The following is a 15803-nucleotide window of genomic DNA, read 5'->3' on the forward strand; positions in this document are numbered from 1 at the left end:
TGTAATAATAACAATGAAAGAGAAAGAGGCCATGAGTTTGAGAGGGAGTGGAATAGAGGAAATTTTAGGGAGAAATGATGTAATTATATTTCAATTGAAATATATATTCTATACAAAATAAGAAGTTATCCCTCATAAAATATCTCATTGGAGGGGTTTGAGGGAGAGTAAACAGTTGGGAGGTGGGGAGAGGGAAGGGAGGAGGAAGGTGCTATAACTCCATTCCACTGAAAAACATTTAAAATATTAAGAAAAGGTCAAAATAAAACAAAAACCCAAAACCTCTTGTGGGACAGCCATACTCTAGTGGATGGCTCTATACCCATGTACATAGGAACTCCTCTTAGAGGAATGAGTGGGTTATAAAAGAAAAAAAGAAGAGAAAAGGAATTAGTCAGGGCTATGGGGGTTAGGGGTGTGTCCTGCAAGGAGGAAAGAGGATGGATGTGGTAAAATACCTCGTATATATATATATGCATGAAGTTCTCATAGCATAAATAACTTAAAACCAAAAAGAAAATAACTTCTCAGTAGATGCATGCTAACTCTTTAAAGCTACATTAACATATGTACATGTATTCACAGACAACAGAATAAAATGACAGCATGTATAAAATGGGTTTAAGTAACTTCTCATTAGAAACATACATAGAACCAATTGACCTAACACAGTGATGGTGTTAGACAGCTATCTACAATCCCCATGTCAGGCTGCTAATGTGGTTTAGGAGGCAGGACACCAGTCGGAGCGTATTCAGATCATCTGCCTATTAAAAGTCTTCTGAAGGTTGGATAAAAATGAGCAGCATGAAGCAAATACTTATAGTAGAACAAACTCAATATCTTATTTTAAAATGTAAAGCAGCTGCCCAGTGTGAAAACAGTTTTTCCCTTTGGTTTGAAGGTAAAATGTGAAGACATATCTGTAAATTTTATGCTAATGAATTATATGAATATTCACACAAGCTGACCAAGCCTCCCTAGGCACTGCAGGCAGCCATCTCCCCAGTCCTGGGGCTACTGGTGTGCCATAGGTGTGCCACAACTTCCTGAAAACGTCTGCTTTCAATACACAGAATTGCTTCTTTGCAAGTAGCTACCTTAGCATTAGGCCCACATCTGGAAGAACTATGTTTTCAGGTTTGGAAGAAACGTAAAGTGATTTCACTAACCTTGCATCCTTGGTGTACTCCAGCATCACGGAATGAAGGTCACCACATGAAGTGGCTTCACAACCCACCACAATCTAAAACAAACGTGAGCAATCAGTGCATGGGCTCGACTAAGTGATATCCAATCTAACTCATCAGAAGTCCTGCATCTCAACATCAAGCCTCTAATGGGCAATCAAGCATTCAGAGCGAGTTTCACAAGCATGGAGGATTCATTCCTTAGAGCCGTTAGGACATGCAATTCTCAGAGAAGCTGAGAATTAAAGACTTTAAGGTATCAGCTCTACTAATTTAACTAATACACAACATTACATGAATTTGGATAAGCTAAATTGGCTAAAATTATTATGAGAAAAATCTATGGAAGGAAATTGAAAGTATCTAGTGTAAAGCATGGCCACTGTTTTAACAGCACTTATCTGCCATTAAGTTTTTATTTGGAACTGAAAAATGAAAAAAAAAATAATTACTTTAATAGCCATTCTTATGGCTGTTTCTCCTTTTCAGTATTATCTGCAATTAAATGTTTAAACCTTAATAAAGCATAAATGCTATAAAATTTGGGGACTCAAATATAAGTTTTAATTGTTGATTTAATCAACAAGTGCTATTTCACTGCTGGTATCAGGGCAAGTTAATACTAAAACTTTCAGGTGTGACACTCATAAATGAGACAATTATAATTCAATGTTAGAAGAAGAAGTTTAGTCTAATAATATTAGTGGGGATTTAAAAGACACATAAAGTTGGGCAGTGGTAGCGCACGCCTTTGATCCCAGCACTTGGGAGGCAGAGGCAGGTGGATTTTCTGAGTTCGAGGCCAGCCTGGTCTACAGAGTGAATTCCAGGACAGCCAAGGCTACACAGAGAAACCCTGTCTCAAAAAACAAACAAACAAACAAACAAACAAACAAACAAAGGACACATAAATAACACAGGAACGGTGAGACTGCAGCTGATTAGATGGACTGGAAATTAATTCATCCATTATGTGCATGTGAGCTGACCCTGAAGAATGGGAGCATCTGAGAGGCAGAGGAGGCAGAAAGCTGAGGCTGGATGCAAGTGGGGAGAGAATGGAACCCTGGGGGATGAAGCTAGAGAGCTGAGCTTCAGTGATATGGACAAACAAGCCGCTGATCTTAACTTGCTAAGAACAGAAAACCATTGAAGGTTTGAGGGGTGAAACAGTGGACCAAGAGCTAAGCTACATAAAACTCATCTGACTCTGACATCAGTTAGGTAAGAGTGGAGAGTGACTGGGTGTCAACAGGGAACTTGATGGATACTTGTTGACTTAAATAGGGCACAAATGGACGTAATGGTGCAGAGAAGATCTGAGGAGGGGAAGGATATGTGGAAGTAGAATTAGAGGGCACAGGCACTGATTACAGGTGAAAGGTGGTCTGATCAACAGGCGTCGTAAGGAGGAGTTGGTGTAGGAGGGAAGCTGTTGAGTTTACCATGAGACATACTAAGAGCAAGTCAGAAATGTGTAGGAACTACTAAAATGGAGTGAGCGAGTGAGTGGGTGGGTGAGTGAGTGAGTGGGTGGGTGGGTGAGTGAGTGAGTGGGTGGGTGAGTGAGTGAGTGAGTGGGTGAGTGAGTGAGTGAGTAAGTGAGTGAGTGAGTGAGTGGGTGGGTGAGTGAGTGGGTGAGTGAGTGGGTGAGTGAGTGGGTGAGTGAGTGAGTGGGTGAGTGAGTGGGTGAGTGAGTGAGTGGGTGAGTGAGTGGGTGGGTGAGTGAGTGAGTGGGTGAGTGAGTGGGTGAGTGAGTGAGTGGGTGAGTGAGTGAGTGGGCTGGTGATAAAGGCAGTAAAAGGAGCTGTGGCCAAGCCTGATGACCTGAGTTCCGTTCCAGGGCCACATGGTGTGGGGAGAGAACTGACTCTTTCAAGTTGTCCTTTGATCTCCACATGAGCAACCGTGGCATGCATCACACACACAGACACAGACACACACACAGACACACACACACACAGACACACATACAGACACACACAGACACACACACACACAGACACACATACAGACACACACACACACACACACACACACACACACACACAGACACACGCACACACACACAGACACACACACAGACACACACACAGACACACACACACACACAGACACACACACAGACACACACACACAGACACACACACACAGACACACACACACAGACACACACACACACACAGACACACACACACAGACACACATACAGACACACACACACACAGACACACACACACACAGACACACACACACAGACACACATACAGACACACACACACACAGACACACACACACAGACACACACAGACACACACACACAGACACACACACAGACACACACACAGACACACACACACAGACACACACACAGACACACACATACAGACAACCCCCCCCTCAAATCAGTAAACGAATAATGTAACTTAAAATACTAACATAAAAATTGAGTTGTTAGTGAGCCGGTCAAGGTTAGACACCCACATTTGAGACCTGCTTTTCAAGGTATGATATAAGCGGGAAGACTATGGAATCTTGAGTGATCAGATGCAGTGGAGGGAGAGACTCTGGAATGCATGGAGAAATTCGTATGTTTGGAGGTGGAGGGAAAAAGATTATAAAAGGGCACAGAAGTAGATACCAAGGAGATAAAAGAACAAGGAGAGAGAGATGGGGGGGGAGGGGAAAGGAGGAAGAGGGGGAAACAGAGATGGAGAGAGGGAGGGAGCCGAGGAGGAGGAGGAGGAGGGGGAGGGGAAGGCAAAGGGTAAGGGGGAGGGGAAGGCAAAGGGTAAGGGGGAGGGGAAGGCAAAGGGTAAGGGGGAGGGGAAGGCAAAGGGTAAGGGGGAGGGGAAGGCAAAGGGTAAGGGGGAGGGGAAGGCAAAGGGGGAGGGGAAGGGTGAGGGGAAGGGGAAGACTGATTTTGATTCTCCTCAGTTACAGAGGAGAACAACAGAGTAGAATATTTAGAGAGTACAGGAGAGAAGAAGGGATCCGGATGTATGTTCTGGGATCGAGTAAATTTCTGGGGTAACCTAAATTTCAGGGGGACAAATTTACCTTTATTAAAAATTATTGTGGGCTGGAGAGATGGCTCAGTGGTTAAGAGCACTGACTGCTCTTCCGAAGATCCTGAGTTCAATTCCCAGCAACCACATGGTGGCTCACAACCATCTGTAATGGAGTCTGATGCCCTCTTCTGGTGTCTCTGAAGAGAGCAATGGTGCTGTACTCATGCATACAACAAATAAATAAATCTCTAAAAAATTATTGTAATTTGTATGTGTATGAATGGGATGGGGGAGTGCATGTATTTCCATGGAGTGCAGAGGTATCAGATTTCCTGGAGCCTGAGCTACAGTGACTGTGAGCTGCCTCACACGGGGTTGGGAACTAAGCTCAGGTCTCCTAGATGAGCAGCAAGCACTCCAACTGCCAGGCCACCTCTCCATCACCCTTCCTGTTATTTTAAATAAATTAATTTGGTTGGAGGAAAACATTAGTGTCCCTCATTTCTGAGTTCACAGAGCCATCCAAGGAGGAGACAATACAGACCACAGTGGGACAGGAGGGGAGACTTTGACTTTCAAGGAATGGCTGGGAAGTTGGGGTGGAATGACACTAAAAACGACCGTGAGCAGCTTTCGAATCACAAAAGCTGAACATTGTCTTAAGGGAGTGTAAGCACCGAGAATGTGGGTTCATCTCTGAAGTGAGTCTAACACAGAGCCAAAGAAACGGTAGATGCAACTTCAAGGTCTGTAGTAAAGTCTCCAGTCCAGTATTTAGAATAATTGACGTTTTTAAAAATGATCTAACAGTGAAACACATTTCTGTAATCCCTCTAAAAGCGTTTGCCAGACATCAGAAAGAGAGCAGCTGCCATGGCTTTATCAATCTCTGTGAGTGTGAGTGTCTACTTGCTCGCTATGTCCTCCTTTCTAGTCTTCTAAGTAGTAAAAGAGATTTTAAAAAATCCTCTAGTTTTGTGAGACATTGGGAGCTACAACTGTGCCAATGTGCAGGTTAGTGGAGTTGGAGACAAGGAACATTGAAAAATAAACTGACAAATAGGAGAGGAAGCAAATGGAGTGACAGAGGAGGTTAGGCTGAGGTTAGGGGTGTGGTGATGGAGGTTAGGCAGAGGGAAGGGGTGTGGTGATGGAGGGTAGGGTTGAGGGAAGGGGTGTGGTGATGGAGGTTAGGCAGAGGGAAGGGGTGTGGTGATGGAGGTTAGGGCTGAGAGAAAGGGTGTGGTGATGGAGGTTAGGGCTGAGGGAAGGGGTGTGGTGATGGAGGTTAGGGCTGAGGAAAGGGGTGTGGTGATGGAGGTTAGGCAGAGGGAAGGGGTGTGGTGATGGAGGTTAGGCTCAGGGAAGGGGTGTGGTGATGGAGGTTAGGGCTGAGGGAAGGGGTGTGGTGATGGAGGTTAGGGCTGAGGAAAGGGGTGTGGTGATGGAGGTTAGGGCTGAGGGAAGGGGTGTGGTGATGGAGGTTAGGCTCAGGGAAGGGGTGTGGTGATGGAGGTTAGGGCTGAGGGAAGGGGTGTGGTGATGGAGGTTAGGCTCAGGGAAGGGGTGTGGTGATGGAGGTTAGGCAGAGGGAAGGGGTGTGGTGATGGAGGTTAGGCTCAGGGAAGGGGTGTGGTGATGGAGGTTAGGCAGAGGGAAGGGGTGTGGTGATGGAGGTTAGGCAGAGGGATGGAGGGGTGTGGTGATGGAGGTTAGGCAGAGGAAAGGGGTGTGGTGATGGAGGTTAGGCTCAGGGAAGGGGTGTGGTGATGGAGGTTAGGGTTGAGGGAAGGGGTGTGGTGATGGAGGTTAGGCAGAGGGAAGGGGTGTGGTGATGGAGGTTAGGGTTGAGGGAAGGGGTGTGGTGATGGAGGTTAGGCTGAGGGAAGGGGTGTGGTGATGGAGGGTAGGCAGAGGGAAGGGGTGTGGTGATGGAGGTTAGGGCAGAGGGAAGGGGTGTGGTGATGGAGGTTAGGCAGAGGAATGGAGGGGTATGGGTTCCAGGAACCGACAGAAGCCTTTCATTTTGGCAGATGAATATTATGAGCTATAACAGGCTATATTTCTTACTGTGTTTTCACATTTTCACAGATTATTTTATCTATGCTCAAATAACCTGAAGAAAGCCCTTGTAAAATGTTACCACAAGTTACAGTGTCTTTTAATGGGCGCCATCAATCATTGGGTGTCAGAACAAGTCCCTCTTCCCACAACCCACATGGAAGTTCCGTCATCACTTTCCCTTACTTTAAATTGCATCATGTATCCTGGCTGTATAATGAGCTCTCGGGAGGAGAGTGCATTGTGGGTCTTGTCCTTCTTTTTATTTGGCCAGTAGAGGTGGAAGGATGGGTTGCCACAGAATCCTGCTGTCCTTACTGCATTAGGGTAAAAACTCCAGTTTTCTTCATGGGAGGAGCCTTCTGTTAAGAAAGCAGGAAACAATGCCGTATGTTATTTTCTCCAACTAAGATGTTCAATATTAAATTATTTTCGTGTTTACTACGAAGGCTTGTTTTTATTTTACATGACTATTTTAATATATAAATCACGGGGGAGAGCCCAAGCTTAGGACAGCACTACTGAAGGCTGCTAGAATGATCACTTTGCTATAAAAGGGGAACTGTTTTTCTGGGTAGAAATTCTGCTTTTTCCTAGGCCTCTGCAGCATGTGTTGTATAGAACAGAAATTACTAAAAGGACTAAAATGTTCTGGGTATTGTGATTATGAATTATAATAAAAGCACTCTTGCTGGGCGTGGTGGCGCACGCCTTTAATCCCAGCACTGGGGAGGCAGAGGCAGGTGGATTTCTAAGTTCGATGCCAGCCTGGTCTACAAAGTGAGCTCCAGGACAGCCAGAGCTACACAGAGAAACCCTGTCTCGAAAAACCAAAAAAAAAAAAAAAAAAAAGCACTCTTTATTTAGCGATGTTCTTTAAGTTCTCAATCGACAGTTCAGCAAGTGAGGAATTTTGAAGAGTTATCAACTGTGGCCGAGAACAGCTCAGCGGTTGAGCATCAAGAAGGAGACCTTGCAAGGGGTTGGCTATGGAATACTCTCCTGATGCCTCCACCCACAGCGGACAGAGAGAATGCAGTTTGGGGCCTTCTTCTTACCGTCATCGAAAGTGTCCACCAGTTGGCTTGGATTGATTTCTGCTCCACCAATCAGAATGTTGTCCAGTGCCCACTGCGCACGCTCCACCCCGGAAACCACGAGCCCATTGCTGATGACAAAAGGCTGCCACCAGCGAAGTCGAGTTGTGTTGGTGAGGGCCCCCTCAGGCAGGAGGATGTAGTCGTGCCTCACAGAAATGTATTTCTGGAAATCCATCTCGTGAAGCAAGGTCCAAGTGATTCCTATAAAAACCCAAATTTATCAGCTCCCTAGCACCAGGACGGCAACTCACAAACCAGCAGCAATTGTAAGTTCTGTATGCTCCCTAAGAAGATGTTTACCCTGCAGTGAAAACCGAATCTAGGGACTTTAAGTGTTGACACTGTAATCATGGCTTCAATAAAAAGCTGATCACAGCCGGGTGTGGTGGCGCATGCCTTTAATCCCAGCACTTGGGAGGCAGAGCAGGCGGATTTCTGAGTTCGAGGCCAGCCTGGTCTACAAACTGAGTTCCAGGACAGCCAGGGTTATACAGAGAAACCCTGTCTCAAAAATTCAAAAACAAACAAACAAACAAACAAAAAATAACAAAAAAAAAAAGCTGATCACAATGTAAGGCTATTTAGACGTACTTGCTTAAAGTAAATATACTGAAGTAAAAAATTATATATTCTTAATTTTAATAATTTAAAAATTAATTTTAATTTTAATTAATTCAATTTAAATTAATCTCTAGATTCTTAAGAGGCCTTATTTTTCAAGAAGAGCCATATGCTCATTTCTAGACCGGTAGGTTCTAGATTTTTGTACTGGAATGGGTGGGTTGCGGGGGGGGGGGGGTAGGGGATTTTCAGAGGGGAAACTAGGAAAGGGGATAACAGAAATGTAAATAAAAAATATCTAATTAAAAGAGAAAAAACTCTATATAATTTGTAATTATTCGGAATGATAAGAAGTTGATCTTATTGCTCGATACGACTGTGGGAAAAATGTTTACAACACATGACTAGGCTGAGACAGTTTTGGCTAATCTATTAGCTAGTTATTCAGAATGTTATCTGCCAGCTAAAACATACTTCCTTTTGAAAAAAAAAACTTTTAACTGTTTTCCATTGGAATTGTTTTTTATATCAATGATCTTATTAAATTACTTTATTTTTAAAGATTTACTTATTTTTATTTTGTGTGTATGAGTGTTTTGCTTGCATGTATGAATGTTCACCACTTGGGTGCCTTTTACCTACTGAGGCTACAAGAGACTCCCTGGAACTGGAGCTATAGGTGACTGTGAGCCACCATGTGGGTGCTGAGGACCAAACCTTGCTCCTCTGGCAACCAGTGCTCTTAATCCCAAGTCATCTCTCCAGCCCTTAAAACATTTTTTTTTCCTGAATATCCCATTGTATTAATGGCCTGATAGTTATATAAATTAATTATATTAATAATATAAAATAATACAACAATTTTATTAACATGGTTTCATGAATTCAGGATACTTTTACAATTGGCGAGGGTTTTCTTATAGCGTCCCTTTGGTATTTATGTTATTGACACAACAGTGTTTTAGGATTTTTGTTTTGTTTTGTTTGAGACAGGGTCTTACTATGTTCTTCTGGCTGTTCTAGAACTCACTATGTAGACCAGGCTGACCTTGAACTCACAGACCTCTACCTGCCTCTGCCTCCCAAGGGCTGGAATTCAAGGTATGTACCAAGCTGTTGGACCTAAGATTCTTTTGAAAGCATATTTTACTCAGAAAATCATTCAAAAATTTTTTTTCCATGCTCTTAACAAAAAAGTCTATTTAAAAAGAGGACATGATGCAGAGAGAGATATGTGGGAGAGAGACTCTGGGGGGGTGGGGGGGGAAGAGTGGGTTGTGGATATGATAAAGATACCCTATATACATGAATTGCACAGAGTACATAAAAATACATTCTATTAAAATCTTTTTCTTTTTAATGGGCTCTCTCTCTCTCTCTCTCTCTCTCTCTCTCTCTCTCTCTCTCTCTCTGTGGGGTAGCTTTTGCCTGTGTGACATGTAGCACAAGCCAGAGCTGTCGCTTTCTTCGTGGTCGTCACTGTCAAAAAGCTCTGCTTCTGAGGGTGTTGGATGGATGTGGGATGCGCTCCTAGGCATAGCTGTCCCCCATAGGACATACCTCCATCCGTAGAGAAGTCCAGCAGCACGCCTTCCTTCCGGCAGACAGGCCGATGGCAAGATGTCATGTTGTTCTCACTGCCGATACGTCCCCAGTACTGCAGGAATCTAAACGCAAGCGCACAGTCTCTCTCAGAAGGATGGACCAAAGATGCCACTCAGATCCTGAGTCCTGATAACAACTGGTGTCAACTGTTGGACTGACTGAGAAAAGCGTGACTTACTTTGCACCTCTGAGATCTAAGTCTTGAGTAATAGCTTGTCTCACAGTGGATCCCCCAAAATAGAGTGCAGTGTTCTCGGCGAGGACCCCGCACTCTGTACAAGTGCTTCCGCCTTCCAAGGACATCCATAAGTCAGGCTTGATCTCCTCACTGTCAAAGCGCTCCTTCAGGAAAGTCTGTGGGGCGGGGCGGTGGAAGGGTCAGGGGACGCAGTTAAAGTTAATGATTTCAGGTAGAAACGATGGACTTAACAACAACAGAACTGATTTCAGCGTCTGCAAAGATATGCTTGAAAGGCTATAGATTATGCTCATTACTTTACTTTCTACCATACACTGAAGATAATTTAAACTGATTAAATGAAATGTAATAATTAATTTTATTTTTAAGATATAAAAATGTAAACTTCTAACACACACCAAAGTGCAGATTCAAGGTTAAAGTGTCAGTATCTTTTTAATATAATCTTAATAAATGCAAAATCAGAGAAACTTAATGGCTAGAAAGAATCAGGAGACAATCTTTTTCTGTCCAAAGAAATAAAATAATTCAGCTATCCGAGAAACATAACCACTAAAACCAAACACATAAATACTATTTTTTATAGACCTTAAATCCCAGAAAATTTACATTACCCAGAGAAGGGAAGTGATATAATTTTATCTTTTTTTAAGGGGACATAGACTTGCAGTAAAAAACAGTATTTATGTATCTCTATATACTTCTATACATTTCCCCAGTTCTATAAGAGAGTCCCATCTTGTGTGGTTAAATGATTTAAATCTCATTTCCTCAAACAGGGAGCACAATTGACCCTGTAATTAAAGGCATGTGAACACAAGCCCGTCTGGCTGTACCTCACTAATGGTGAGAAAATGAACACAACTTTTTATAAATGAATGTTCATATGTAAGAACACGAGCCGAAGAAACACGTGGTTGACTCACTCTCTCATTACAAGACTGAATTAGAGTTCACAATGCAGGCTCACAGAATTTCTTATCTGAGAAATACTAATGACATCTGAATGTCCATAGGAGGTCTCAGGCCTTTTCTTTAGACACAAATGAGCAATATCTTTAAATTTTATTTTCAATATTTGCTAGGCTTCAATTATGTGTACTTTTTTTTTTTTTTTTTTTTTGATTTAGGATTTCCTATTCAGGCTGCCCTGAAACTCACTGCACAGTCCAGGACTGCAGGCAGGAGCCATGATCTCTGGCAGCTGACTGTGTTAGCTGCGACATTTTTCAATTATTGAAATGATGTATGTCTCTGCTTATCTACAGAAACAAAATGCACGTGTGGCATCTGTGTTCAGACGCTACACTGACTTTACATTTTGAACAGATATTATGTCAAAAACGACTCAGCCACATTTCATTTTTTAATAAGTTAGACCATAGAATTTTCTGGAAAGAAAGTTTGAGCAGTGTTTCAACATGTTTGAATATTTGTTTTTGGAGGGCTATCCATAATATTTGCTTCATTCTCCTTTGTACCTATTGTAAAAATAAGATCTTTTAAACAAGGCAAATATTGACTTTAAGCTGAGTGTTTTTTTTTTTTTTTAAAGAAAAAAGCTGGACATAGTGGCACATACCTTCCAGCATTTGAGAAACAGAGTCAGACATATCTATGAGTCTGAGGTCACCATGGTGTACACAGAGCTACATAGTGAGACAGACAAGGGAGGCTCTGTAGGAGGGAAAGGCGGAGACACATAACCTTGCTACAGACGCTCATGGTCATGGGCTAGTCAGCAAGGAAAGAGCTCACAGTACCTTCAGGCTGTGAGTTAAGTAGCAGTTTGGCCCTGAGTAGCCTGGGTCACAGATACACTGTTCCTTTAGGCAGTCTCCGTGGCCTCCACAGTTGTCCAAACATCCAGGGCCAAGGTAGAAATTGTCAATTGCCCACTGCACATCTGAGTACTTTTGGTAGAACCTAAATCTTACAGGACTGTTGGCAAAAGCAAAGGAATGAAAAACAAAAGTTAACTTTATTCAGAGTCTGTCTCTCACACACATACACATGCATACACACACACACACACACACACACACACACCCACTGCAGTTATCTCTGTGGATGAACTGAGTTAATAAAAACGTATCTGACCACTTGCAACTTCCAGTTTCTAGTAATGGAACTGTGTAGCTGCTTTCTACATAATTCTGTAGGAATTTGCAAAATAAGAATCAGTGGGGACTTTCTCAAAGAAAGGATTATCTTAACAGTGTACTCTAGAACCAGAAGTCAGACTCCCTTTTCTTGTTTCTAAAATTAAAGTTTAGGGTTGTATACAAAGTGTCTGACCCATGCGCCCTTACACTTTGAATTCATTCCAATTTATTTTCCTCCCCAGCCCTCCTCCCCCATGCTCTCTGCCCCCTCTGGCTAGTTCCCCTCCCCCATGCTCTCTGCCCCCTCTGGCTAGTTCCCCTCCCTCATGCTCTCTGTCCCCTCTGGCTGGTTCCCCTCCCCCTTGCTCTCTCCCCCCCCACTCTGGTTCCCCTCCCACATGCCATCTTTCTCCTCTGGCTGGTTCTCCTCCCCCTGCTATTCCTCCTCTGGCCAGTTCCTTTTCTTCTGGTTGCTTCCAATTCTTGCTTCATTGTTACTGAATTCCATTGCCTTCAGTATCTCACACTTTTCTTGAAATCCCTTCTTCTCCTCTCATGATCTCCTTTCTGGTTTTGTGATCTCTTTTCTACACACATGGGCATGCACGGCAGGTTTTAAATCTAGATTCTGTAGATAAAACAAAACTTGCAGTGTTTGGCTTAGTTTGCTTATCATGATTTCCAGCTGCATCCATTTTCTTGCAGATGTCATGTTTTTATTTTTCTTGGTAGCTGCATTAAATTTCATGGTGGGTATATACCACATTAAGGTATTTATCTGTATAGGTGTTTTATGTGCATGAATGTCTGTGCACCATGTGTGTGTACTACCTGCAGAGGCCAGAAGATGGCAGTGGAGATTCTTGGCTCTGCTTCTTGGTTATTGTGCACAAAGCATCATAGAAAAGGATCTACAAGGATACTATGGTCTGTTGCTGCAGCATCCTCTTACTGTACATCCTAGAGTTGTATAATTGGGTCATATGGTACTTTTCAATGTTTTGAGGACTCAGCATATGGAGTTCCATTGTGTTTGTCAAGTTTACACCCCAACAGCAATGAATATTAGTTCTTCTTTTCCTTGTAATTTCACCAGCATTTGATGTTTTTGCTTAAAAATCATTTTATATCTGTCTGTCATCTATCTATCTATCTATCTATCTATCTATCTATCTATCTATCTATCTATCTATCTATCTATCTATCTGGTGTGTGTGTGTGTGATAGTCACAGTGTACATGTGGAGGTCAGAACAAAACTTGGAGTTGGTTCTTTCTATTCACCACATGAATTCCAATGATGGAATTCTGAGCCCCAGGCTTGGTGGCAAGTACATCTACCCCCTGAGCCACCCTACCTATCCCCATTTACCATCTTGATGCCATTTTTGATGGGGTGACATGGAATCTCAAAGCAATCTTGGTTTACATTTTTCTGATGGCTAAGGATATTTAAGACTTTTTTCAAGAATTTATTGACCATTTGTGTTTCTTCCTTTGAGAACTGTCTTTTCAATTAATTGGCCCATTTATTGATTGGATGAACAAGATGAACTGAACTTCAGTGGCTGTGGAAGCATTTAGATTGGCTAATTACACCTCTGAAATTGTATAGGAGGTTAGTGAAGTCCATGACAGAGTCTTGTTAGCATGCACACAGCCTTCAGGCATTCAGCAAACAGCAACTTCTCAATTCCTTGAAGATTATCAATATTCTCAAAGTAACTATGGTAATTAGAAAACAATTTTGAAAGGGTTATATTAAAGGACAATTTCCCAGAGATTTTTAATTTCATCATTGCTTTTCTCTGTCTTCTGGGTAAAAAAAAAAAACCCAACAGGCTCTAATTAACCTTATATTAAAATAAGTCATATGATTCTGGTTTAAAAATGCAAAGCAAGGAACTTTCTAGGGCAATGTAAATGATCTATATCTCATTTTATGTGGTGAGTACATCGGTTATACAACAGTAAAAGTCTTTTATCTGAACAAATGCTATATTTGCATACTATGTAAATTGTATATAGAATATATATATATATACATATATACATATATATATAGTTGTGTGTGTGATAATACACAACATACACACACATATGAAAAAGAGATACAACACACATGCACACACAACACACACATACACACACAGAAAGAGAGATTGATGAAGACAGAAAGAGAAATTCCTAAGTGGCCTAGGAATTGGCTAATTTGTACCAACAGGATTCAACAGGGTTCTCGTTCTGGCTTTCTAAGAAAGAAAACAATCTCCTCTCCTAGCAGACATAATAAAGAGGCATTCTGGTCTAGGTTTCTGGGAGCCATCATATATTCAACAGGGGACCATCTCTGAGCTGACAATATTACCAGTGCCACTGAGAGAGATAATGGATAAGAGAACAAGACAATGGGGCCCTTGAAATAATATAAAAGTATAGTTTATTGTTATTATATTTATTTGTGTGGGAGTGCACATGTGTGTGCATGTGTGTACAAGCATGCATGCCAGGGTGTTCATTGTAGTCCCAGAGATCTAACTCTGGTCCTCAGGTTTGGCAGAGAGGGTCCTTACCTACTGGGCCATTTCCTAGAGTCTTAAATTTGCAAACCAACCAGTCCCAGAGCCTACGTATCTTTACAGTTTTTGCTATAAAGTATTTTAAAACGTTTTAATTTTCACTATGTGCAAATGTACATCTCTATGGGTGGAGCCTGTGCCTGTGAGAGGCTGGAGAGGGGTGTGAGATCCTCTGTAGCTGGAGCCTCAGGGGGTTGTGAGCCACCCAATGTGGAGACTAGGAACCACACTCAGGTTTGCTCCCAGAGCAGTCCATGTTATTAACTGCTGCGCTGTCTCTCACGCTCCAGGATATTTCATTTTTAATTGAACCACTGTAGACTGGGCTTTTGTTTGTTTGTTTGTTGTTGTTGTTGTTTTGGAACCTCCTAGCATCTTGATGGCATAAGCTCTTCTGATCCACTCTGATAATGCTATGGGACTGCACAGGCTGAGTGTGTGCTTGCCCTATTCAGAGCCTCCGTCCTGCTTATACATCATGGTCTGTTTCCTCTGAAGCCTCTTTACCTAGCTAGACTCTATGACTAATTTAGTAGAAGCACACCTGTCATTGTGCTCAGTGCATCTCTTTTCTAATTTCACAGTAGATAGGGAATCTTTGGAACCCACCTTAAATTATCCACAGACTTTCCAGAGCACGGTTCCATCTACTGCTCCAGGCTAATTATACTTCATTGCAAGTGCAAAATGTGATGAGAGAAGAATAAAACCTGCACACCATCTTATACAATGGCCTGAACTTAGGCGCTGTGCCACTAGCGAGGGTCGGGATTTGGTCCTCTCTCTACTAAGGATCTGGGAGACATGTTTATATGGGAGCACAGCCTACAAGGCTAGTATGGTATGTGACATGTCTTTGCATCTGGCTCCAAGGTCATTACTGTTCTAATCCTATTTGATGGCACTGGGGTTTAGAAAAGAGAAGGACCTAACAGGGGCATTTATTGAGGACCACATCCTCCAAGTCTGAGGATTACAACATGAAGTGTGCTCCTCATGGAAGTCAGGAAGGAAGAGAGCATTTTGTCCACAATTGCACCTAATTTCAGATTTGCCGGCAGTCGCCGTGGTTGCCTCCTGGGTGCGCAGCTGCGAGTTAGCGTTCTACTTACTTCCCCGTTAAGCTTTCAGGAAGCGGGTAGGTGATCCTTTTCCACCCTTCAGTTGGGAAGAACACAGACGGTTGAGAAACGCTTCCAGAACACTTTGGGTCGGCGGGTAAGCACTGAGGGACTAAATAACTCCAGCTCACGCCAAAGTCAGTAGAAAACTGCACGTGAATTTGATTCTGGGCAATTTTTTCAGGCACTTTGCATCCAACAGAGATCTAATAAACAGAAAATGAAGATTGTCAAGGCATTAAAACCACATTACAGATTTCAGCCCCAAAGAA

At 42.6% G+C, this 15803-nt stretch overlaps 1 protein-coding gene across 2 annotated transcripts in view; it reads right to left on the reverse strand.

Annotated features, from left to right (window-relative positions):
- The window catches only part of Reln (reelin), a 460252-nt gene that overhangs the window by 19039 nt on the left and 425410 nt on the right, over window positions 1-15803 (reverse strand). For both annotated transcript variants that reach the window (NM_001310464.1, NM_011261.2), the window contains exons 52-58: window positions 15523-15737; window positions 11491-11668; window positions 9707-9882; window positions 9484-9590; window positions 7321-7563; window positions 6449-6624; window positions 1173-1246 (exon numbers count right to left, since the gene is read on the reverse strand). In NM_001310464.1, the coding sequence (NP_001297393.1) occupies window positions 1173-1246; window positions 6449-6624; window positions 7321-7563; window positions 9484-9590; window positions 9707-9882; window positions 11491-11668; window positions 15523-15737 (1169 nt within the window). The remainder of the gene's footprint in view (window positions 1-1172; window positions 1247-6448; window positions 6625-7320; window positions 7564-9483; window positions 9591-9706; window positions 9883-11490; window positions 11669-15522; window positions 15738-15803) is intronic.

Source organism: Mus musculus, chromosome 5, assembly GCF_000001635.26.
Source record: "Mus musculus strain C57BL/6J chromosome 5, GRCm38.p6 C57BL/6J".
Lineage (NCBI taxonomy): Eukaryota > Metazoa > Chordata > Mammalia > Rodentia > Muridae > Mus > Mus musculus.